The 26703-nt window shown below is 36.5% G+C and overlaps 1 protein-coding gene across 1 annotated transcript; it reads right to left on the bottom strand.

The window, feature by feature from the left end:
- Window positions 1-11246: 11246 nt before the first annotated feature.
- Window positions 11247-14536, bottom strand: LOC130710896 (very-long-chain (3R)-3-hydroxyacyl-CoA dehydratase PASTICCINO 2A). The gene is made up of 10 exons (XM_057560283.1): window positions 14290-14536; window positions 14086-14178; window positions 13886-13997; window positions 13711-13729; window positions 13511-13599; window positions 13347-13400; window positions 12153-12223; window positions 11991-12072; window positions 11563-11659; window positions 11247-11466 (listed from the first exon to the last, which is right to left on the bottom strand). The coding sequence occupies exons 2-10, from the start codon at window positions 14154-14156 to the stop codon at window positions 11396-11398; spliced, it is 666 nt and encodes a 221-aa protein (XP_057416266.1). The 5' UTR covers window positions 14157-14178; window positions 14290-14536; the 3' UTR covers window positions 11247-11395.
- Window positions 14537-26703: the final 12167 nt, after the last annotated feature.

Genomic DNA, 26703 nt, shown 5'->3' with positions numbered 1-26703 from the left:
GTTTTGCTAAACTAGAAAGGTATGAGAAATTCTAGCCATACTCACTTTTAGATACTCTCTTAAATATTCACTTTATGATTGGTTAAAGAGCAATGATACGTGGTACGACATGGTACGATAGATTTGGCACGAGAGGTGCACGAGACTTATTTAGAGGCAGTTTTGAACCGCTACAAAATTACAACTGCCAAAAAAAAAATAACAGGTATAGTTTCTGGCGGTTTCAAACCGTCAGAAAATGCTTTGTGTGTGGTGCACGAGATCCCATGTCGTGTCACACAGCATTTTCCTTGGTTAAACTACATATGTGTCCCACTACTTTAACAATGGGACCCGCTAATTTAGTGGGAACCACATGAATTTTAACCAATCATAGAATAAGTGTTTGAGAGAGTATCCAAAAGAGTTTTATTAGTACTTCTCTTTAGGTATTAGTACAATCTATCATATTGTTATGTTTGCAATGGTAGAAGAAAGATGAAACAAAATGCAATTGAATGGAATGAAATCAATATACAACTTAATTATTTGGGTATTTTATAATGCAAGGGTACCAAAGATTAGACTTCTTCATTTTATATAGTGGACATGATAAAATGAGTTGTGACTTTTTTATTTCTTTATTAATCTTGCTAACAAAATACTTAAAATTGTATTTTTTGTGAATGATTAAAAAATAATGATAAAAATGTTATTTAAAATTATAGAAAATAATGCAATATTAATTCCATCTATTTTTTTTTTTTTTGCAGGGAAGTGCTAGGTCCTAGCAACAAAAGAGGTAGCGGAGATAGGGAAGTCTATCAAGTCAGTACCAGGAGGGCGGGAAACCAAGTGTAACATTAGCCAAGTAGTCTGCATTAGAATTTAACTTCGCGTGAACAAATTGAAACTTTAAAGCTCCATGAACATGCCGCAAGCGACAGATAGAATGGACTAAATTCTCATATTGGTGTCCTCTATCCTTTGGACTCCTGATTAATTTCATCTTGTATCCCTCAGTTTCAAAAAAAAAAAAAAAATTTCATCTTGTATCCCCAAATTGAAGCCAAGAAAAATATTGAGATATGATGGAGTGGACTTCATTATATTTTAGATCATCTTTTTTAACCAATTTGAGAGATGGAATTATGTAACACATTCCATCCTTTTTTTTAACCAATCTAAACAATACAATATAAAATAATTTCATTTTATTCTATCACATTTCACTCATCAAACAAAGGATCTTCTGATATGGATATAAACAAAACCTAAGAAAACTTAAATATCTTAACATCTCTTAAAGGAATTTATGCTAAAATTAATAGATATTTGTGGGGAGAATGAAAAACATCGTGATTTTGAATGAGGTATAATGGACATATATAAAACGAAGAATGGACAATGTGTATTTTCATTTACCATGAGTATATGTTTTTTAACCAAAATCAATTGGCTTTTTCACAAATAAACATATATTTCACTGACCAATGGACATTGTTTTATACTCCCTCCGTTCCTTATTAACTGTCCACTTTGAAGAAGAAAAATTTGTTCCTATATATCTGTCAACTTAGAGTTTCAATAGAGCATTAAATGATGTTTTTCCAAGAAATGCCCTTGCAGGAACAATAAATGAGAAAATATAATATACATTTTAAAGGGTGAAATAGGAAATCAAATAATATTTTTATAAAAAGTAACAAAATTAATTGCACTCTTTAACATATGTGTTTCTTTTCTTCCTGGACAGTTAAATAGGAACGGAGGGAGTAATGAATAGACATATCCTTTCATGAAACATTAAGTATGAAATTTCTATATAATGAATAGACATATCCTTCAATGAAAGATTAAGTATGACTTCTCATTTATTGAATAGACATATTGTTCGATTAATCAATGGACACATTCTTAACAAAGATGACTAACTAGTATTTTTTACCCGTGCGATGCACGGGGGTATTCATTTTATTTTTTGTGTGTTTTTTAAAGATATTTTACGGATTAAAAGAACAAAACTTATTTTAGATATAAGAAATCATAAATTTGTAAGTTTTTTTTACTGATTGTTTGTTTTTGTTTTTTCGGGTAGCTCTTTTTTTTATTCTTTTATCGTTGTTTTCCTAAATGCTCGATTTATGATTTTTTATATCTATTGAATAGATTTTTTTATATAGAGTTGAAGTAATATATATGTGATTTTTTTTTATTTTTTCAATTGAAATAATTACATTGAGAATAAAATTGAGAACGTATCGTTCCACATTTCCTATAAATAAGGATATTTTGTAATAATCCATTTAAATCATAATTTAAATCAAAATATTCTATACATTCATTATTAAATAAGAAATAATCTATATATTAGAAATAATTAATCCTAATTAGTTTAGATTTTAAATCATAAATCATCTATGTGTTTACTTTTAAAATAAATGTATTTAAAATTAAAATTAAGTTAAATGAGATTTTACTTTTAAAACCACAAATAATAAATAAAAATAAATTATTTTGCTCTAATCTCTTGCAAAATAATAATGTATGTGGGTTATTTTTCAACACCTTAAAGTGAAACAATCAAGCATTTCTAAACATACCCATTATTATAGAGATACTCCTCCAAGTTATTTTTTTATAAATCATTTGCTGAAACCATTAAACATTTCTTGACGTACCCATTAAAATAGAGATATCTCCTCCAAATTATTATTTTATAAGTCATTTGTAAACAAATATGTTATTATTTATGTTGTGAGTTTTTAATTATCGTACAAAGGTAATTAATGTAAAATCAATAAATTTCAGTTGTTACACTCATTTGGCTATGAGTATGCTTGATTATCATAAACTACATCATGTTTTTGATGAAGAACTTAAAAACAAAATTTGTTGAAGGTGCACTCATGTGAAGAAGCTCGACCATGGAAGCAATTCGTTCTTCTTGAATGTGCCCGGTTTAGCACACACTTTCATTCATTTGGAAATATGATCAATTATTATAGTGGATAATCTATTACTTAATGATATTGATTTCATAAAATTAACATTCATAAAAGTACATGTGTTAAGCCTACCTACCTCTCCTTGGGTGTGGTGGTCTATGTTGTTTAGGCGTTGTTAGTTTAGGTTAAATGTGAATAGCCTTGTTAATATAAAAATGACTCAAAATTCTATTTTCTCAATTTATACTCAAGTAACAGGTAAGTAATCTAGACTGTCGAATAAAAAAATAATATATTATTTGGTTAAAAAATGTGATTTACCCCCTAAATCACCCATGAAATTCTTTACATTTGAAGCCACCAATTGAATTTCACTTCCTTACTACTCACAAAGACTTTGCAATTAATTACTAAAGCTACCCCAAAAGAATATGTTTAGTTTTAAAGTTTAAAAAGCACATCATACTTGGGGCTTAAGAAGAGTTTCACCAGGGCTCCATGGTGGCTGTCAATGTCCATGTAATGAAAATGATGTAGGGACCAAGTCTGGATCTATTGTGATTTGTGTTGCACGTGGATATTCATGTTTGTTTATACCGTGCATTTTTTTAAAAAAAATTAGTGTTATTTTTATCACGTTTATTAAAAGAAAATTTATGAATTAATATAATGAAATTAATTTTAGATATAAGTAAATATAAATTTGAATATTTTTTTCAAATAATTTAATTACTTGTAAAAGTTTAGTTCCTTATAATTTTTATCAAATCGAAAGATGGGAGCCTATTCGTTCATGCATAATATTTTTTCCCGGTATATTTTTTTTGTTATTACAACGGGTGTCAAGGACAACTGTCTCGCACCTCGACTAATCCTGCTCGTGGTGGGTAACTATCGTTTGGCATATCTTCGCTAACGTATTATCATACTTATATTTATATATTGTATTGCAGCTGCATGTGAAAATGTTCGTAAGGAAAGTCTTTGTGGCTTGAACTTTGGTCTCTAAGTGAGCTTCTGGCCATGTTGAATGGGTCAAAATGTTTTCATAGCGAAATATAAGAAGAGAAAGGGTAATGTTAACCATGGGAAGACATAAAAGAGGAAGATATATAATAGTAATATGAGGAAGGGGTATAACAGTAACTTCAACAACGACTAATTTTTTATTCTTTTAAGTTTATTTCATATTTTTTATGGGGTCCAAATTACTTCTCATAACTTCTCCACCATGTTTCATGAGTTGTTGTCTCACCTTAGCTTTTACCAATCCGATATGACATTTGGGTGTCAACTTAGAAAAAACTACAATAAGTAGATTAAATGAAATACAAATATGAAACAAAAAGATACCTAAATAAAGGATTATTACTTTTATTTTCAAAAGTTTGATAAGTTCAGGATTAGAGCTTACATAAGCATTTTCAATCAAGTAGCTTCCAAACCACTCTACAACTATCATCTAGCGCAACATCAACACTTTCTTTTGCAAACCTTGCCACTTCAAAACCCACTATGAAATATGTTGCATCATGGGAGAAGTTGTATGAAATGGAAACAACTCAATAACGTGTCAGCCTATGAATGAAATGCGGAGACTCATTGTGTAATCATTACCTCTTACCGAATGTGCTATATTATAGAGTTGAAATGTACCTCCCGGAAACCCAAAAGCCTACTCAATAAGTCCTAATAAAGAACAATAACATTAGACTTTGTAACTGACTCTTAAAGAAGCTTTAACCAATATTTAAAGTAGTAAACTAAACTGATAATAAGAAATTATTTTTAACAGTTATTGACAAACATAAAGCTTAATCAATGACCCCTAATAAAGTGTAACAACATTAGACTTTGTAATAGACTCTTAAAGACACTTTAACCAAGGTTAAAAGTAGAAAATAAAACTGACAATAAGCAATTATTTTTAATAGTTATTGGCAACCCAAGAGCTCACTAATGTCTCCTAATAAAGTGCAATAACATTAGACTTTGTAACTGACTCTTAAAGACAGTTTAACCAATATTAAAAGCAGGAAATAAAACTGACAATAATCAATTATTTTTAATAGTTATTGGAAACCCAAGAGCTCACTAATGTCTCCTAATAAAGTGCAATAACATTAGACTTCGTAACTGACTCTTAAAGATAGTTTAACCAATATTAAAAGCAGAAAAATAAAACTGACAATAAGCAATTGTTTTTAGCAGGTATTGGCAAGTATCCAAATAAACAATATTATTATTCATAACCTATCAACTAGTCAAATGAGGAAAGCATAAAAAATTACTAATGGAAGAGTATAGGCCAAGACTCAACCAAAAATCCTTAAGGGAAAGCAAACACACCAAAAAATATCTTCATTGCAACCCAAAATAAGGAAAGATAAACATAACATAAAGCTAAAATGTAACTCATGGAAACTCAATAACTTACTCAATGAATCTTAATAAAGAGCATTACCAATAGGCTTTGTAGCTTACTCTTAAAGACACTTTAAGCAAAATTAAAAGTAGGTTGTTGAGTTCTCAACAAAAGACACCTTATACATTAACCATTTTAAAATCTTGCATCACTTCTCACTTTTCTGAAACATAGCACCAGAGGTAGGATCACTTGAAGGAACACTTCAAGTTTGATATGAACCAAAATGTGTCCAAATAAGTTAAAATTGAATATGAACAGAATAACAAGGGAATAAGATAAACATGTTCTAATATAAGCACAACATTGAAGTTGGTTTACTTTCAAGTAAGATTGAATCTAGAGATTTGAAATTCCTTCAATTGTCTGCTAAAATAGTATGCATTTCAACCAATAATAAGAAAATTCTAGAATGCATGAGAAGGGGAAAATTAGTAAAGAAAGCTTGAATTACTTTCACATCATCATTGTCTTCATGTACTTACTTGAGAACTTTAGGAAATTAAAAAAACAAAACAAAACAAAAAATAATAGAATTAACCTTTTCTCACTTGAAGACGTTGCACAGTGCAAAGAAACAAACAATAATAATAATTAAAAAAAAAAACGTGAAGCATTTTCCTAAGATTTGCAAACAATGTCCATAGGTTCCATGATTCAACCTGAAATCAAATGTAAGAGAGGAAGAATAGAGGCATAAATAGACAGAGAGATGAGAAAAGATACGAAGAGGAAGAGAAATGAAACACAGGAAAAAAACCCTAACAGAAAACACTGAAATTCAGAACCCATAATGAATCACACCCCAAACAAAGAAGAAAGAAGACTAAAAATGTGTACCTTTTCAAGAACAGATCAATAAGAATTGAAATTGTTACCTTGACAATTAGTAGAAAATAAACTGAGAAAAATAAATAAGAAACTGAGTAGAATGAAACGTGGAAGAAAGAGGAGCAGCAAATCTGAACCGTTGCAAAATGAGAAACTGAGAAGACCAAAACAGTGGAAGAAATAAGAGTAACAAATCTCAAGCGTTGCAACAAAGTTATGAACGGCCAAGATTTAATCTTTGACAAATAATGTGAAATTTTACTAAAATACCCATACATAAAATTATAGTATAGTGCAATGAATTACTAATTTACCTTTGTATCCATGAAGCTGCTAAAACTTCTTCACTAAATAAAATTATTGTAGAGTAAGAGAGAAAACTCTAAATTCAAGAGACCAAAATGAGATTTGATGGCATCCAAAGCAGAGCAACATTCCCAAGAATACTACATTGCTCTGTGGCAAAATCTGAGATTCCCACAATGAAGTGAATTATGTATGTCAAATGCATAAATGAAGTCATTAATTTTAAGAACAGTTTCATGTGAAAATAAAATAGCACTAAAATGTGTAAAAATAATCTAGCATTTTTCATTAGGCCTCCACAACAAACCGGTCAATACCTACTTCTCCATTTGACATCCACTTGTACCTTATGAGGGAATGAAGAATGAAAATGGTCACAAAGATATAAAATAAATTTGAGTGAAAAAGAAACACAGTCCACAAAGAATCGAATTATGGTATTATATCATCTATTTTGCATCACTCGACTTTGAAATTTCTCTACCAAGCAAGCCTTAAAAAATATATATTTATAAAACAACAAAAACTAAGAAAGGGTGGAGGAATTGACAATATATATAGGCATCTCCTAATAAAAATAATGTATTGTTGAGAGGATATGATAAGCATGACTAAGTCATTCCCACTTCCCAACTTCTTACCTTATGAAAACATGAAATCAGTTAAGATGGTTATAGAAGTTTCCTTCTATAAAATACCATAAAAATAGTCACATCAAGAGAAGTAGAGGACGTAGGAAAAAAAATCAAAACTTTAGAAGATGAGAGAAAGGAGAACGGGAGATGATGATCGCAACAACACTTTTGTAGCAGGGGAGGAGGTCGAGCAACAAAGAAAACAGGGCATAGAAAACCTAGGGGAAGAGAGTATAGAAATTAGCTGAATGAGAAAGAGACTAAAATAGGGGAAAAAAATGAAACAACAAAAATCTGGAATGAGAAAAGTCTCACAAAAGAGAGTAAATATGAAAAACTATGAAACAATAAAAATTTAGAATGAGAAAAGGCATCACAAATTGATTCATCAAGAAAGGAATCAACGGCTAGGATTAAAAGTAATCAATGGTCAATATTGATTTCATAATTAATTACTCACAAATTTACATATATGTCAATGAAAAATTATTCATACATGTGTAATAACTTATTGAAGTACAAATTTACCCTCAAAGTTGCAAAACTTTCCCTTTATATAGATTATAGATAGATAGATTATAGATTATAGATAGATAGATAGATAGATAGATAGATAGATAGATTATAGATTATAGATTATAGATTATAGATAGATAATGAATAGATATATTCAAAAGAATTTTGTATTAAACTATTAATTAACAACAAATGTTTTTCCATATATTTTATTACATGTGTAACATTGTTAAGCATATAAATAGAAAGTGAATGCATTTATCGCACCAAAAATGCAAACTGTAAATAATTTTTAAGATAAGGATTAGTTTACATTGGTGTTAGACTTAAGTAATATCACATCATTAATAATTTTAGATAAACATGATTTTTGTCAATCCAGCTTGTTGAATTATAACTATTCATCACTTTGTTTTTATGTTAATCTTGATATATGTTAATAACATACTAGAAGATTTTAAATTGACATAAAAAATTAAATGATAGATATGATCTAAGTGAGGATACCTTTCAATCCAACGGTGGGTTTTAAGATACAAATATCGTAGTAGTTGGGTCCAACTTAATAAAATGGCCACATTCGAGTGGGTCCCTTCGTCAGCGGATTAGTCATCCATTATCGCTATTAAACCGTTATGGGAGGGGAACATTCGTATGGACTCATGGGTACTCACACTCTTTATGCCATAGGCTCCGTCTAAGGAGACCACTTGGGGAGTGTTTTCACTAGCCTCCCCAGCATAGGAGGAGTAGCAGAGTCGATGGTGCAAGAGACACCAACATTGGTGATGCGAGATGCACCAACCCATCCAGATCACAAGGCAGTCGATGAGCCAGGTGTGTGGCAATCTAAGAACACTCAAGATGCTAGTATGTCGGTTCTACTTCTCAACATAATGACATCACTTCACTTGTTGCTAGGGTGGACGACTTGACACAGACTATTCGGGTGGACACCATAGCTGAGGAGCGTAGAGAGGTGCGTCTTAAGAGGCTGGAGTGGTAGTGAAAGACCTCCATAACTAAGGCACAATTGCTTACGTAGCGTGGCCAACAATCAATACCTCCTGTTGCCTATTGGACCTTGTTTTCTTATTATTTTTAGCTTTTTAATATATTTTCTATTTTTTATTTCAGTTTTAGGCTTTCACTTTGATGTCTTTTATTTGTAATTTGATTTGTATTTGTATTTTGGTGTATAAGGGACTGTGCACGTGGTAAGTATGAGAAGGGATGTATCGTATTCATTCATAGTATTCTTCATCACTTAAGCATTTTGACTACATCTGCAATTTTATAACTATCATGTTTTTTTATCTTATCGTTGTCCCACTGATTGACTATTGTTGCTTGGAATCTTTTTTTTTAAAGCAAAATGATATATAAGATATTATAGTCAAGAATACACAAACACCGACCAAAAGAGGGGACACAACAGCTAAATAAAGCCAACACACTAAAAGCGTTCAAACAAGTCCCAAGACCAAACTAAACAACTAGCCCTAAAAAAAGAAAACGACCCGACCCCCAAAGCAACCCCTACCAAAAGACCAATGAGGGAAGGATCAGCACAACTAGCAAGAAAGCCTCCAAAGAATCAACCCGAAAACCCCTTACACCCAACCAAAAAGAAAACAACCAACCGCCTCCTCTAAGGAGGTTTGCTCGCTTGAATCATTGCTGCAATTTGGTTCAGAGCAGTCGCATATGTGCAATCATACGTCATGCCCAAGCGTTTTCCCATCAAGAGGGCACTCATCGCTCTAGTCATAACACCATAAGGCTCTGAAAACTCCGCTGGCAAGAGCATCAACTGATTCCCATCGTGTGCCTCCAAAGAAGCAGACTCATCTGATCCACCGTCACCATTAGAAAAGCCAAGTTGATCCTTCTTCTTCATATTTCCACTCTTCTCAACGAACTTAGGCCTACCCCTAGGCCTAGAGACTTTTACTTCAGGCTCCCGAGGTATAGAAAATACCTCATGAGGCGAAGCAAAGGTCCCCCCCCTCACCCCAGCATCAAGGCAAACACCCAAAACATCCTCCAATGCGCATATCCCAGAAGGCGTAGAACAAAGAAACCCTAAGCTAACAGGAGGCTCAAAACCCAAGAACAAGACTTCCGGGAACAAGAATTCGGGGGAGTCCTCTCCTCGTTAGTCGTCACCACGTCACGCCGAGTCCGACCAAACTAGGTGTCAATTTCAAGAATCAAAGCCACATTAGGCATCAAAGGGCCTCTGTCAACATCTCACCCTCTCCTAGCGAAAAGAGCGAGACACTGGTATCAGTCTTCTTCCCAATCAAAACCTCCTTCCAAGACTTTGAACCCATAGCAGAACCAAACTCCAACTGAGATGGCGAACAAAGCTCATATATCTGTGTCGTCCAATCTTTGACCCTGGCCTTCCCAATACTCACTTGGATCGGAGGCTTAGTCAAAGCAACAGAAAGAAACTCACCTCCAATTTGATACCCATCCACATAGCGAATAGCTGCCAAAGCCTCCTTCTTAGAAGGAAATCTAACGAACCCAAACCGGAACTTGCGACCCTGTTTCCTCACCCGTTGAACAAAGACAAAAATACAAAAAATTCCAAAAATTATGTTGCTTGGAATCTAATTTTGAAGATGTTTTGAAAAATTATGAAACAAGATAAAAATACAAAAAATCCAAAAGGCTAGACTCAAGACTTAATATAGGAGGCACTCTCTTTTGGCTAAAGCGAACTCTACTCTTAGATCAGAGACTAACACTAGACATGAGATTAACCCTAGATCTGAGGATCCCTAGATCCCAAGGAATCGTGACTTTAGCTATATACCAGAACAAAAATTATACACCATCCGTTCCTGATCTTTTGTTGTTTAAGGTTATGCACATTGTTTAAAAGTGCAATCATTCATATATTTGTTGACATAAACACCCCTATATAATGTTGAGTTAGAGTGAAGAGAGAGAATGATAATTATTGGTTAAGAAACTTGCTATGATTTTGATTGGTGAAAATAAGAGGTGGTAGGTGAGAGATATAATATTAAATGAGAGTATACATGGAATAAATTGAGAAAAAATGCATTGGATTTGTAAAACAACAAAAGTTTTGAAATTTAGACCAAAAGTTAAAACAACAAAAGATCAGGAACGGAGGAAGTACTAAATTTGGCCCCCTATAGACCTGTGTGAACACTCCTATTTCTTAAAGTTGCATCTATGTATGCAATTATAAGGTAGATTAACTTGCTTTGATTCGCATTTCATTGGGTTTTAATACATTCACACTCATTTTCTCTTCGCATTTCAACTCACTTTCTATTTTTTAGGTGATAACTCACTTTCTATTTATAAATGTTTTATTTTCCTATCACATCACATATCATCTCTTATTCCTCTTCTGTTTTTGTCTTTTTCCAGGTGTGAGAAGTAATGGAGCTATGAACAAATTACTTTTGGTACCCTAATTTCATGCACTCTAGTTGCTCATGCTTTGTCATTTCTCTGCCATTTCATGTTGTACTATAATGGTTTTTGCTTCATGTTGAACGCCTATTGCAGCAGTTAGAAACACTAGTCAACCATAGGAAGCTGTTTTGCACCATGATATCGAAGAACATAATAATTAGTTAAGTTATCTTTTCATGATACATTAACAATAAAAGCAAGAGTTTGCCGAATTACATGTCGGTTCAAACCAAGACATGGCATGTCTGTGTGTCCCGTGTTTGGCCTAAAATTAATGAAAACCGCTGCTGTTATTCTCTCTTCGATTTGGAGAGGGCTTTCTTCCTCTGTGCAAGCATGTACCTATACATGTGAGGACTACCTGCATATAATTATGCCCTTCCATCAGTTAAATGCAAGGTCAGTGAAACAAATATTAGCTTAAGAATCAGTGGTAAGAAAGATGTTTTGGTCATGCCTGGAACGTAGATTCCCAATGAAACAATCGCGGCGTAGAAGTAATCAAATGATGAGTTCCATGTATTGGGCATCCTTATGCAATACTTCTCAGATGCCTGAAAGATACTGTAATTAACTCGATGTTCCAAGTTCTTATAAACCAGCTAATCAAATAGTTCCAGTAGAGTCAATCGTCAGTAATAGATTATCAACTCTCCTCATTTCTCTTTTATGAATTAAGAAATCTCATGACATTGAACCAGCAATTAAGAAATACCAGTCCCTCCTTGTGTTCAGGAAGTCCTCTTAGAAGGCTTTGCCTTTTGATTGATGATTGATAAATATAAGGGCAGAAGAGCTAGATATATATTGGTAATTAACATTAGCAGGCTTAAAGTTGATAAGGTTCTAAAGACTATACGAACATTTACTATTCAAATTCTTTACCTTGATGAATGGCAGGACAATGTATATCAAACCAACTTCACTGCTTATGCCTGTTGGATAGAGAACTAAGAAGGTGCTATATCTGCAAAGGGAAAGTGTTGGTCAACATTAGAGTAAAATATATTTAACTCCATAATGAAACCTTAACACTCAACTTCATACCTGAGCCACAAAAGCCATGATGGGGCAAATCCAAAAGCTTCCTTAAATCCAAAGAAAAGATAGCGAATGATCTGCAGTTGTAACAACAAAGAAGAAGATGAATATTGATCTTCATTAATTCTTCTCTTTCCCTTTCAATCAGCCTCGTCACCCATGGTCCTCCAAAACAAAGGATATGGTTACGGACTTGTGGGAAACAAAATAACAATTACAGGGGCAATTGGGGTACCAAGCCAAAAGGACCACAGTCAACCCTGCCACTACATTAAAACTATTAGGTTCTTATAACTATCAAATCTATAAATTTAACTTTTTATGTAAGGTAGACAATCTCAAGTGACTAATTATTAAAATCATCAACATCCCGTTGCACTATTTTCATTTCTTCAGCACCAGGCTTTTAATTGTCTCTCAAGATAGCCTATATAACTGTGACAGAAGAACTTGACTCCCACGTTCATCATAAAGAGAGACCAGCAATAACTCCATTTCAGACAGTAAATAAAGATATATATGCACTCACAAATGTAATAAAAGAATATCTCAATATAATCAGCTGATCAGTTTAATAATGGTCCACTTAATGAAGGTTTATCTCTAAAATAGAAATATTTTCTGTTAAACAGTAAAATGGACAGTTATAGGGAAATAATTCCACAATTCATATCAATTTCATTAGAGGCTATTTTGACGATAGCAAAAGAGGCTACCTGTGGATAATTCAGTTCCTGTGGCCCTAATTCTGTGTTTCTCTTTTCTTGCTAGATCAGTGACCGGGAGACCTAAGGCAAGTGTTTCCCAGCACATTCTACACCCTACACTTTCCTTGGTTTTAACAGCCAACTCTTATGAACAGAATTTATACCCTGAATTAGCAATCTCCAATGACATGGGATTCACATTGCTAAGTAATACATTTACTGTAGTTTTGCATCTAGTATCATAGTTGAAGTTGCAAAATGCAAACAGGAAATCGAAATAAATGGTAATAGAAATTACAACAAAAATATTGAAAACTTAGTGCTCACCCTCAGTGTGTTAAATTCATTGAAACTTACCTTTTATAATTTTTTTGGGGGGTGGGGTGGATTATATTAGTAATATCATCATTATGCAGAAAGTGTTCCATAAAAGAGTACGAAACAGACAATGTGAATGTCACATGAAAGAAAAGAGCAATCATGAAAGACTTGCCTCTGTGATAGACCAGCTGATCAGCAAGGAGCTAACGAGTACATGAGTTCGAGTCTGTCACTCAAAAAATGTGGCAACTTCACAGTAAGAGAATGTAACTGAATGCTGAATTAATGAATTACATGACATCAACAGGAAAACAAAATGCTCAAATTTGTGTTCACCTCTGGGAAACTCCACAAGATTCCCCAAACCAGGAACAACCTTGAACTTATCTGAGGCAATGTTGCTGTTATTGGAGACCTCACCAGCCCTTCATCATTGAAAAAATAAATCAACAAAGTCCATAAACAAACTAACTCTAACATCAAATTCCATCTTCATTAAGAATTCAAGCCTGTATATTGAGGAAGGGGTTACTCACCTACCAAACCATGAAGAATCTAGCACACCAGGCAACACAACACCGCACCAAAAGAAAAAGAAAAAAAAAAGAGAAGTTTTAGATAATTCCCACAAGAAACTTAACACAATTCAGAGAAAACAAACGAAAGGGTATGTCCACAGCTCATCAAAATCAAAACTTTTCACTCAAATACCTCTAATACAGCTGCAGTTTGAGCCAAAATCAAAGGCTTTTCTGCAGCACTGTAAACATGTTCATGGCCAGATTCCTTCAACGTCTTCAGAACAAGATACAGAACTTGAACCCTGCACAAATTGAGAGACAGAATTTGAGAAAAATGGTAACAGGGTTGAACATATAAAGGGTGAGTGAGTGAATGAATGAATGTAATACCATCCGAAGAAAACGGTCCAGTTGTAAAGGGTGAGGTAGAGGCGCCTGAGAAGTGAGAGGAAACCAGCCATTGAAGAAGGGATGAACTGAGATCTGGGCGGAGAAACAAACACAGAAAACTCACAAGATTGAATGACGAATAATTTAAAGGTGTTAAATATTGAGGGGGAAATTGAAAGATGGTGTGTGTGTTTTTCTGGTTACCGAATTTAAAATGGTTTGGTTGGGTAGCTCAACTCTTCAACCACTTTGATGCCGGTAATATTAATAAGTGATGGGAATGATAGGACTATATTGGGAATAGTTGTGGAAATTCAGTTCTCACAATTGAAAGTGGTAAGTGTTATTCACGGTTAAGAAAAAGTAGCTAGTCATTACATCTTCATGGATTAACAAAGCAATATCAGTAGTTCAGTACTATCACAGGAAAATTCCACGATCCTGCAACTCTCTTTGCAGATTGGATTCGATCGAATTTGTTGCAAAAAAATAATCCTCAAATTGGTCCCTGTCTTTGTGTCGCCGTCTGGTCTAAGTCCCTCACCGGAAAAATTTGTGAAAAAGGTCCTCATCAATGCAAAATGTCTGGGGTAGGTCCTCACCGGAGCCCGAAGCTCCGGCGAGTGATGATTTGACACGCTGACTGGTTTAATAATGCTTACGTGGATTAAAAAATAAAATAAAAAATAACACATCAGAAATTTAATTTAATTAACAAAAATAAAAATCATTTAACAAAATTAACTCTAATTTCATCCACTGGTCCATCTTCATTATATTCATCAATCATCATTCTAACCCAAAAACCCCTTTCCATTACATCAAACTCAAAATCTCAACGTGATTACTCACTACGCCGTCGAATTGATAATGAAGGGTGGCTGAACAATTGCTACCAACTTGTCAAGGAAAATCCAAATCAAATTTCTGTTTCTCTTCTTATCCCACATGATTTCTCCTTCTCATCATCACTGTGTCGAATTCATTCGCCTTGTTTCCACTCCACGGTGGGCGAACACAAACTCCTCGTCGTCCTGGCTGCGAACGTGAAGGTGGTTAGATCTGGGTTTGTCTCGAACCTCTGCTTTGTCGCCATCCACGTTCGTCAGATCTGGGTTTTTTCATGAGCCTCTTGATGTTGCAGAACCAGATGCATCTGGGGATTTTTTCCCTCTAGGATTTTATGGGGTTCTTATTTATGGGTTTTCTGGGTTCTTATTTCACCCTTTCACTAGAGCCGAGTTCAATTTCCCAATCTTCTCAATCTCATCTTCCATCTTCATCACGCCCATTTCAACTGCTTTAATTAGCCTCTTCGCATGCCTCTTGCGTTTTTCATCTACCTCCATTCTCACCTTCTCCATCTGAAGAAATCCATAGAACAGAAACAGATGAATGAGCGGGAGAGAAGGAGAGAGGAACATGGAGCCATTTGGTTTTGTTTGGGGAGAATTTGTGTGAATCAGAAGAACAGAAACGGATGAACTTGTGGGATTTGGGGAGAATTTGGATTTTTTAATTAAATTAAATTATGATTACTTAATTAATTTTGGTTAATTGGGGTAGTTAATCTTACATGTAATTTTTTTAATGTTTTTTAAAGCCATGTCAGCTCATTCATCCTAGTCAGCGTGCCAAATCATGACTCGTCGGAGCTCCAGGCTCCGGTGAGGACCTGCCCCAGACGTTTTGCATTGATGAGGACCTTTTTCACAAATTTTTCCGGTGAGGGACTTAGATCAGACGGCGACACAAAGACAGGAACCAATTTGAGGATTAAGCCAAAAATCAATTATAATTTTTCCTTTTTGTTTTTTTTTGAAGCATTGATTTTTTTTTTTGAATAATTGAAGCATTGAATTTATTCATTTCATTATGCTATCATTCAAGGCCCAAGCTGCTCGACCCAGCTAGCCATTTCTTGCCCAAGTCACGCTACATTATATTAAGATTTAAGAAGAAGTACTTTATATAAAAAAAAAGTATCTTTAAAAAAAAGAGAAGAAATAGGTATGGAAACCAACACACAATTGTTCACTAAAACCAAAACCTCTTAAGAAAAATATGTGGTTCAAGAAACATAGATTTTCAATTTTCAATTTTACTGGTCGGATTGTCAAGAGCATGATTGTGCACGGAGAACAAGCTTACACCAGAAGCACCCACATTACTTGAAATGAAAATTGCACACCAAAACTCAAACAAAACTCATAAACACATCTATTAAATCAATAAAATTATAAAACAACCTAACTGTTCTATCCATGAACATTGAGATGAGGTATAGTACCTAGAGTGTAAGAAATGTGATGTGAGATTCCTAGAGAGAATGAGAGCGTAACCGCTTTAGAGAGAGAAAGTAACTGAATTTCAATCTTATTATTTCTCAAATGAGCCAAAAGTCCTTTACAATTGGTATTCATCCCCTATTTATAGATGTGGAGTTGGGATTGGCGCCTCTATCCCTTCCTAATGGGCCGGTTGGGCCTCTGGGAGGAGGCTCAAGTCCCTGATCTGCTCGTCGCTCTAAGCTGGCGCTCCTGGGCGAGGGACCCTGGGGTCTCGCCCAGTCCACAAGTCCACAAGACACCGAGCTCAAAGCATGAGAGCTAAGTGTGTCTTTAAGTAGAAAAACTAAGGCGACGACCATGAGAAGCTAATTAATGCTAAAACTTAAGGTCTAACAACAGAGACAACTGCCAACATGGCTTGGTAATTAAAGCTTTTAAAAATTAACATTTTGAACTTCTTGCTATGTTCCCCTGGCGGCTTGAGTCCACAAGTGGGCTTGTGGAGATGGCGCTTGGTTCCCTCGCCTTGATTTTAGCTGTGGCCGCCGGAGTCCACGATGTCTTGACGCGTGTACACCACATGTAATGTGCTAAAACAGCGCAAATGTCAATGAATCTACAAAACCTCAACTGCTATTCCCGAAATGCCCATTCAAATCACAATTGAACCTGTCGATTTGAATTTGAACCAATGAGCTTCAGTCGTTGTAACCTTTCGCTTAATGCGTGGTTCCCACTTCCCGAAATCTGTGTCACACTCCCTCGAGTAATCATTTTACCTTGCCACGTCGAGGCTCGATTTCCCAACCGCTATTCTCCCTAGCCTTTAAATTCTTCCTCTTTCCATCATTCATCACTTACTGTCAACTGTTCTCATATTCGTCCCTGACCCTCATACTGGTTCCTTTCGCCGATCTTGCGAACTTAAAGCTCCGGCTGTAACACCCCGATTTTCGGGTGTCACTTTAGTAACTCAAAAATCAAGTAAAGCGGAAAAGCAGATATTTTTTTTTTCGTTTTCTTTTTAAATAAAAAGACTTGTCGAAATAAAGACTCAACCCAATCGCGATTAACAGCGACTAACATACGATATAAGTACAGCCCTCGCTGCAACTAAAAACATCGTCACGAGTGTCCTCAAGTGACGGGAAGTAACATCAAGTAACTAAAAGTATTGCCCAACGACAAACAAGTGCGACCCATAGCCAGAGTCATAAGTTTTATAAATATAGTTCTCCAAGAAAGTAAGTCAGCCCAAAACGGCCTCCAAAAGACCTCTTACGTCCGACAAACTCCAAGTGATTCTCATAGAAGAGAACCACACAAAAAGCTAATAGTCGGGGACCTACCTTGCCCCAAAATAGGAAATGACAATCAGAGCTATGACAACGATACCCGATATACTACGACCCTCATCCGATCCTGCATGAAGTCCGGGTCCACGTCGAAGGCTCAGTAGTAGTCATTTCGCTCCGGGTCCTCCCCGAACGACGAACCATCACGAATCAACTGTTGAACGTCTGGCAGCAGGCCGACCGCCCAAACACAAACATGAACACAAAGCCAAGGCGCTAGGGTCAACTCACAGAATATAGTAGATAATACAAGAAACATGTGAAGAATGAGGGGGTATATATATATGTTGTATATATACATGTAAATTCTGCATTGCCTACCCTAAGGTATATACATGGCATGTTATCGAATCTCTAGTAACAACACAATATTCAATATCTCAACAATTCAACAAATAACATAACAATGTTCACCAATATCAAATCATCAAAATCTCAACATATGAAGTTAGGTGATAAGGTTAGTCAAACAATGTATCGTCCTCCCAACGCACAAGTGTCTAACTAAACAAATGTTTCATGTCGTTTGCCCTAGGGTAAACGACGATGAAATCTCACGCTTCCATGAAGTCTCACGCTTCAATGGAGTCTTACGCTTTCACGAAGTCTCACGCTTCAGTGAAATCTCACACATTCACGAAGTCTCACGCTTCAGTGAAGTTTCACGCATTCACGAAGTCTCACGCTTCAGTGAAATCTCACACATTCACGAAGTCTCACGCTTCAGTGAATTTTTCACGCATTCACGAAGTCTCACGCTTCAGTGAAGTTTCGCGCCTTCATGAAGTCTCCCGCTTCAATGAAGTTTCACACCTTCACGAAGTCTCACGCTTCAGTGAAGTTTCACGCCTCCGCAAAGTCTCCCACTTCAGCGAAGGTTCCCGTCTCCACGAGGTCTCCCGCCTTAGTGAAGTTTCTACTTTCACGAAGTCTCACGCTTCAGTGAATTTGCACACTTTCACGAAGTCTCACGCTTCAGTGAAGTTTCATGCTTTCACGAAGTCTCACGCCTCAGTGAAGCTTCTCGGCTCATCCTTTGGATGGCTAAATAAACTGCTCAAAGAGCGAAGGAGTACCAATGTACTTGGAAACTTATAGTTCCCCGACTTATCCTCTAGATAGTCAAACAACAAACTGCTCATCGAGCGAAAAGTACCAACATACTCATAAACTTATTAGTTTCCCGACTTATCTTTTAGATAGCCAAACAATAAAACTGCTCATCGAGCACAGGAGTATCAACGTACTCAGAAACTTATTAGTTTCCCCAAAACTTGGATTCAGCGACACTTCTCATTTTCCAAAACTAATATCCAAGCCCTAAGCTTTCATCTGACATTGTTATCATTATTTAAAGGGTTCAGAGGTTGTTTAGTGTATTATGAATTTTCCTTGTAAAATAGTTTCCATTTAGGTTGATCTCTAATCTTATAAGTTTAAAAGATCCCATCATCCCAAGTAATTCCCAGAGAAGGTCTCGATCCATTAAAACAATAACAAGGCCCGAACCTCCGTTCGTCCCGTCAAACTTTCCCAAATCCTCATCTTGAGTATGGCATAACTACCCGTTCCCCACACTCTGACGTTCCACAAATATTCGTATAATTGCACAGTATAATCAATATAATCCAGCAAATCATGTGCACAAGTATTCACATAGCCTATGATTATCCATTTAGCAAGTACAACATATGAATCAATCAATGGCAAATCAAAGCGATAAATAAATCTCAATCACCAATGTCGGCCGAAGCCTCAGAAAACGGAGACACACGTCTCAATTAGTTCACTCGGCCGAAGCCTCCAGAAAACATTTCTCAGTCAATCACAATCAAGTGCATAAACAATAAATCAAGTCGAGTTCATCGACGCCTAAAACATTAGCTAGCAAGGTAAGTTGCCCTCACCTCGAGTTGTTCCAGTCTCGCGGTGTAGGTCTCCCTCACAAGCTTGTTCAGTCAACCCCAAAGTTTTCACAATTGAACCTTTGAGCAAACAAAGCAATAATGAATCAAAACGAGTCGATATAATCGAAACAATACTAACTAAAGTTAGACAAAGCTCAAGAAGCTTCAGAGTACAACATTTAGGCACGAATGGAAGGGCTTCCCCCGAATGGATGAGTTTTGACTCGATTCAAGTTTTGTACAAAAACACTTTATTCGCTGAAACGTGCATAACTCGAGCTACAGAACTCGGAATGACACGAAACCAACGCCAAAATTTCGACAACGGAGAGAGCTACGCTATAACTCAGGTCATACAGACCCAAAAATTATTTTTGGACACGGTACCATAGCACATAAGTTTTGGCCACTATCAAAATAGGGTTTCCCGAACTTTTTCTTCGATCTAATTTAATTTCTAGGTATTCTTAGGCTATATCTAGGCCAGGGAAACTCTCAGAAAAATTATCGGGTCGAAAACTAACACATGGGTATTTTGGTCAGTGTTTTAAGCTCGAAAACTCAAAGTCGGAATTTTGAGAAATAAATTTGATGAGCGTGTTCCTAACGACATTTATAACAACTAATCCTACTGTAACACCCCGATTTCAGTGGTGCCACTTTAGTGACTTTAAATCAATAGTGCGGAAAATGCCTAAATATTTTTTTCGTTTTCTTTTCAAATAGAAGACTTAACATAATGAAGACTCAACCCAAAGATAATAAACATAAAGTAATTGGAGATAGTGCCCGCAGGCGAATAAGTACATCCCATGGTCAGAGCCATGAGTTTTATGAATACAGTTTTCAAGAAGATAAGTCAGCCCCAAACGGCCTTCGAAAGACTTCCTATGCCCGACAAACTCCCTGTGATCCTCCTGGAAGAGAACCACACAAAAGCTAATAGTCGGGGACCTACCCTGCCCCAAAATGAGAAATGACAATCAGAGCTGTGAAAACAATCCCCCATATACTACACTCCTAACATCGACCCTCATCCGATCATGCATGAAGTCCGGGTCCACATCGAAGGCTCAGTAGTAGTCATCGCGCTCAGGATCCTCCCCGAACGACGAACCATCTTGAATCAGCTGTTGGACGTCTGGCAGCAGGCCGACCGCCCAAACACAACCATACACACAAAGCCAAGGCGCGAGGGTCAACTCACAGAATATGATAATTAACACAAGCAACAAGTGAAGAATAAGGGGGTATATATATATATATATGTTGTATATATACTTATATGTTCTGTATTGCCTACCCTAAGGTATATACATGACATGTTAACAAATCTGTAATAACAACACAATATTTAGCATCTCAGCAAATCAACAAATAACATAACGATGTTCAACACATCAACAAATATAGTTAGGTGCATGGCGTGTGAATGCAATGTCATGCTCAAAAGATGATCCGGATAAAATGTCACCATCTCGATGGATGGGACAAGCCAAGCATCTCGCTCCGCTAAAGCATCTCGCTTTTATGAAGTATCTCGCTCCTGTGAAGCAGCACGCTCCTGTGAAGCATCTCGCTCCTGTGAAGTCCGATTTGAGATCGTCCTTCGGAAAGCAGCACACTTTCCAAGAAATGTATGCATGAATGCAATATGGTTAGCCAAACAACGAAACGTCCTCACCAAGGTACGCGTGTCTAACTAGAGTACATTGTCTCTACAATACCCTAAGGTAAATAAGGAAGTGCTAGTCGCACTTGGTAACTTTCCTAGTCACTTTGGCTCACCGTCTCGATAGCCAACCAAACTGCTCCACGAGCAAAAGAATGCAGCTCGCACTCAGTGACCTTTCAACTTACCATGGCTCACCATCTCGATGGCCAAACAATCTGCTCAACGAGCAAAAGAGTATCAACATACTCAGAACTGACTAGTTCCCCGGCTTATCCCTTGGATTGGCCAACCAATAAAACTTGCTCATCGAGCAAAGTGCCAATGCAAAATGGTTTCCCCAGAAACCTGGATCCGACGACACTTCTCATTTTCAAAACTTAATGTTCAAGCCCTAAACTTTCGTCTGAGTCTTTTATCATTATATTAAGGGTTTTGAGGTTGTTTAATACATTATGGAGGTTCATTATGAAATTGTTTAAGTTTCGTCTCTAATCCTATTAGTTTCAAAGATCCCATAATTCCAATGATTCCCTGGAGAAGGTCTCAAAACAAAAGGTCCATCATCACCCAAGTAATGGCCCGAGAAGTTCCCAGGTAAGCTGGCCGGGCACAATGCCCCATTAAAAGCCCTTCTTGCCTTAGACAGAACAACCCAAGTTCTTACGTGAATTCAAATGGGGTTTTTTCCAATATCATTTTCAAACTCAATTTTCCTTTGAGAAGGTCTCGATCCATAAAACAATAATAGGGTACGAACCTCGGTCCGTCCCATCAAACTTTATCCAAAAACTCGTCAGGAGTCTGGCATAACTACCCGTTATCCACTATCTTGACGTTCCTCACTCATTCGCACAATTGCACAGTATATTCAATATAGTCAGCAATTCAAGTGCGTAATAGAAAGACACAATATAATCAATATAATCCAAATATCATGTGAACAAGTAATCCCATATGTAATTCAAATATCATGTGAACAAATAATCACATAGCCTATAGTTAACCATTTAACAATTAAGCATGCGAGTCAATTATCAACATATCAATGCGATAAATCCTAATCTCCCATGTTGGCCGAAGCCCAGAAAACGGAGACACACGCCTCAATCAGTTCACTCGGCCGAAGCCTCCAGAAAACATTTTTCAGAACAGTTCATGCAATATTTGTGCAGAATTTAACAAATAAGTCGAACAAGTCGACTCTAGGTCATTAGCTAGTAACGGTGAGTTGCCACTCACTATCACAATATATTCAAGTCGAATTTATCGATGCCTACACACAAAAATAGCTAGTAAGTAAGTTGCCCTCACCTCAAACTCGTCCAGTGTGTTCAAGCAAGGCTCCTTCACAATCCTCTTTTCCTGCTCCAAGTGTTCCTCCAAACGAATCTTTGAGCAAACGAAGCGAAAGTCAATCAAAACAAGTCAATTCGGTCAAAACAATACTAACTAGCGTTAGACAAAGCTTAAGAAGCTTCAGAGTACAATATTTAAGCACGAATAGACGACAGAACCTTTGTTCGCTAAAATGCGCATAACTCAAGCTACAGAACTCGGAATGACACGAAACCAAAGCCAAAATTTTGACAACGGAGAGAGCTTCGCTATAGCTCAGGCCATACAGACCCAAAAATTATTTTTGGACACGGTCCAATTACTACAAGTTTCGGCCAGTGCTAGAAACTAGGTTTTCCCAAACTTTTTCTTCAATCTAAATTAATTCCTAGGTATTCTTAGGCAATATCTAGGCCAGAGAAACTCTCAGAAAAATTATCGGGTCGAAAACTAACACAGGGGTACTTTGGTCAGTGTTTTTAGCTCGAAAACTCAAAGTTGGAATTTCTGAAAATAAATTAGATGGGTACGTTCCTAAAATTATTTAGAACAACTAATCCTACTGAGGCTAAGCTCAGTCGCAAGTTTTAGATGATAAAAACAGAAACTTTAGAAGAAATGGGTCATTTTCACAGTTATAGAGATCTAGGACAAACCGGCTGGAATTTGGCGATGATAATGACGTATTCTTGTTCTTGGGTACGAAGAGAATATATTTAGACACTAAAATCAACCTATTTGGACAGTTTTACAAAAAGCTCAAAACTTGGAGCACAGAAAGACATAGCAAAAAGCGACGGAATTAAAGATCAGAAGAAAGAAATAACATCAGTATCTCGAGGCCTACGCGTAGCAACTGTCAGTGAGACGATCAGGCAAGAAACGGTGAAAAAACTTCTTCTCTCTCTCCCTTTCTGCTCGCGGGTTTGGTGCTTGAAGGGTGATGAGAAAATTGGCATGGTGATGAATGACTATGGTGCGTGGGTCATTTGTTGCAACAAGGAAAAATGAAGAAGAAATTGGTGATGAGAAGAATTAGAAGGCATGGTGTGCGTGTTGTTGCTGCAGCAAGAAGAAGAAAAAAAAAAAAAACAAGAAAGAAAGATCAGATGCTTGTGCGTGAAAAGGAAAGGAATTGAGTTTCCTCATATATATGTTTGTGGCTTTGTACATTGCCTTGTCTGATGGTGTTCAGGGGCTTGGAAAATATATTAACATGTGATGGGGCAAAGCTGGAGGGACGTGGAGTGATAAGGTTGGATTGATATTTTGAAAAGATATTTTTAAAATTGGTATGAATTGATTTAGACACCAAATGATTTAGCTCATAGAATTAAAGGAAAAATATAAAGGTGATATATTATTGTACCAAAAATTATGAGGAGTTTAGTGAAATGATAAAATATAAATTAGGATCACTTTGAGCAAATTAAAATGTTCAATGGACAAAGAAATGAGTAAGAATTAAGATAGAGAATAATTGTTAGACAATTAGAATAAATATGACGTTGTCATATTATGCAATTTAAGCTAAGTATCCTTCCATAGAAGGTCGATACTTGCTCCGGATTCATTTTAAATGAGGAAATGACTTGAACGCAGTCTGCATCAAAATAAACCGCAAAACTACTTTTTGCAATTGATGTCGGATGAGAAAGTTTCCTTCTGAAGAAAGATTAGAAACATCGAAAGAAATAGGTGGACGCGTGTGGAATCTTCGTTTGAAGCTCCGAATAGAAAAAGTCTTCATCGTCCGTTGATTTTAGGGTTTTGAACTATCAGTGATTCGGTTTCGGCAAACTTCCGAGTATTGGAATTTGACGTTCGTACATTCCAGGGTTTCGTATCGAAACGCTTGTTTATAGACGAATAAGAGAAGTTCTAACATTTCTCTGAAGATTTTTGGAATTAATTTCCATCGCGTCTTAAAATGTAAATTAGTTATTTACTAGCGTTCTTGATCTAGGTTAAAGCGAATATTAGTCGTGCTATAACTTTTATCGACTTTGATACAATCCTTAGCTTTTTCCTGAACTTTCTCCTTCACAAATCTATTCCATCCTATAAACACTTGTTCAGATTTTTCTTCCCGTTACATCAAATTAATCGTGAAAAGGAATTTTATTCGGTTTATTCCAAACTTAAAAATTTGGGTCTCACATTACTACCCTCCAAAAAGAAAGTTTCGTCCTCGAAACTTAAGGTTCAGCAAAAAGTTCCGGATACTGTTCCTTCATCGTCTGGAAACTCGTTTCACAAGCTTCGGTCCAGACGAAAGGTTGATCCTTCCTCGTAAGTTGTGTCAAAGGTCCAACAATCTTGGCAAAGTTCTCGATGAATCGACGATAGTATCCAGCCTAACCAACAAAACTCCTGATCTCCGTCACAGTCTTTGGCTGTTCCCATGCCAATACTGTTTCTACCTTTGCTGGATCCACAGCTATACCTTCCTTAGAGATTACATGACCCAAAAATTTAACTTCTTCCAGCCAAAATTCACACTTGGAAGGGTTAACATACAGCTTCTTCTCCCTCATAAATTATTTCCATTCACTCTTAGACTATAAGAAACTTGTCCAAATATGATATCTCAAGTTTTCATCTTGATACTAACACTTTCCTTTCTGTAACTTGATCACCATCTCGTCAATCAACTTCTTAATCTCTCAATCAAATTCTGACAAACTTCGAGTCCTACGCACTTTAGACAAGAATTCATAGACTTAAAACCTAAACCTTCACCAAGTTTGGACCTCTAATGGCCTTTAATTCTTTAATACCTCTTAAATGAATATTCATTTCTTAAAACGACAACTCCTTCCCAAAGAAAATCAATTACTTAACACGAACTTTCCTCCCAAACCCGAGAATAATCCTCGATCGATTCTGATACGGAACCACACACCCTCAACATAATACGTATACTACTCATCAGGAATCTCTCTAAGATTCCTTCTTCAGCTTCTGGCTTCCTTATAATCGCATCGGTGCATTACTACTTTCTAGGCTTAGTGTGTTATTCTAAACCTCGTGTACTTCTATAGTTAAAACACGAGCAACAGTCAGATAAAGTCCTAATAGGTGTAATAACTATAAAGTCAAAGCTCGACAGTAAAGGCGGTTAGGTGTGTTGCACATACTACGAGAGTAATAAAGTATGTTATACTAGAAATCAGAAGGAATATTTAGAAGGTTACCATCGTTCTTGCGCTCACCCCCAGCTAACCCCTCAGCTCCTTCACCGTTCATGATGTAAACTCTCCCCCTTGTAGCTGAACGCTTTCCTTTCACAGCATTAATAGTTGGCTCCACCTTGGGTGCTCTACAATCGACGGCCAAATGCCCTGGCTGGTTGCAATTGAAGCATCGAGGCCCTTGGTTCAGACATGCATTAGCATAGTGTCCATTCTTTCCACACCTGAAACATGTCACCTCTGGGTGTGCTGCTTCGCTTCCTGCCCCTGGAGTGGCAGTAGTCGAAGGCTTATAAGATCTTGGGGTAAAACTTCTCCCCTCCGGATGCTGATACGACCTCCTCTGTTGGAATTTACCTTTTCCTTGGTAGTTCTGAGAACCTAACCTTACCGGTCCTCCAATTCTAGCACGATTCAACCTCTTGTTCTTCATCAGCTCAATCTCTGTGGCCTTCTCAACCAATGATTGGAAACGCATAATTCCCAATGGCCTAACAGAGTCCTCGATATCTGGCCTCAGTCCATTGACGAAACGCTTACACATGTAGCGCTCATCGATATGGTCGGTGAAAAATTTGAAGTGTTTGGCCAGAGACTCCAACTTAGAAGCAAATTCAGGTACAAACATGCTCCCTTGTCAGAGTGTCAGAAACTGTGCCTCCCGCTCGTCCCGAGCACTAGTTGGAAAATACTTTTCCAGGAATGCAGTTCGGAAAGAATTCCAGTTAATTTCTTCTCCATTTGCTTCCATAGTTCCTCTGGCGCCTCTCCATCAGTATTCAGCATCCCTAAGTAAAAGGTATGTAGCCATGCCCACCTTGGCACCTTTAGCAGTTTGCAGTACACCAAAAATCTTCTCGA

Source organism: Lotus japonicus, chromosome 4 (genome assembly GCF_012489685.1).
Source record: "Lotus japonicus ecotype B-129 chromosome 4, LjGifu_v1.2".
Lineage (NCBI taxonomy): Eukaryota > Viridiplantae > Streptophyta > Magnoliopsida > Fabales > Fabaceae > Lotus > Lotus japonicus.
This window is presented reverse-complemented; position numbering and strand designations above follow the sequence as displayed.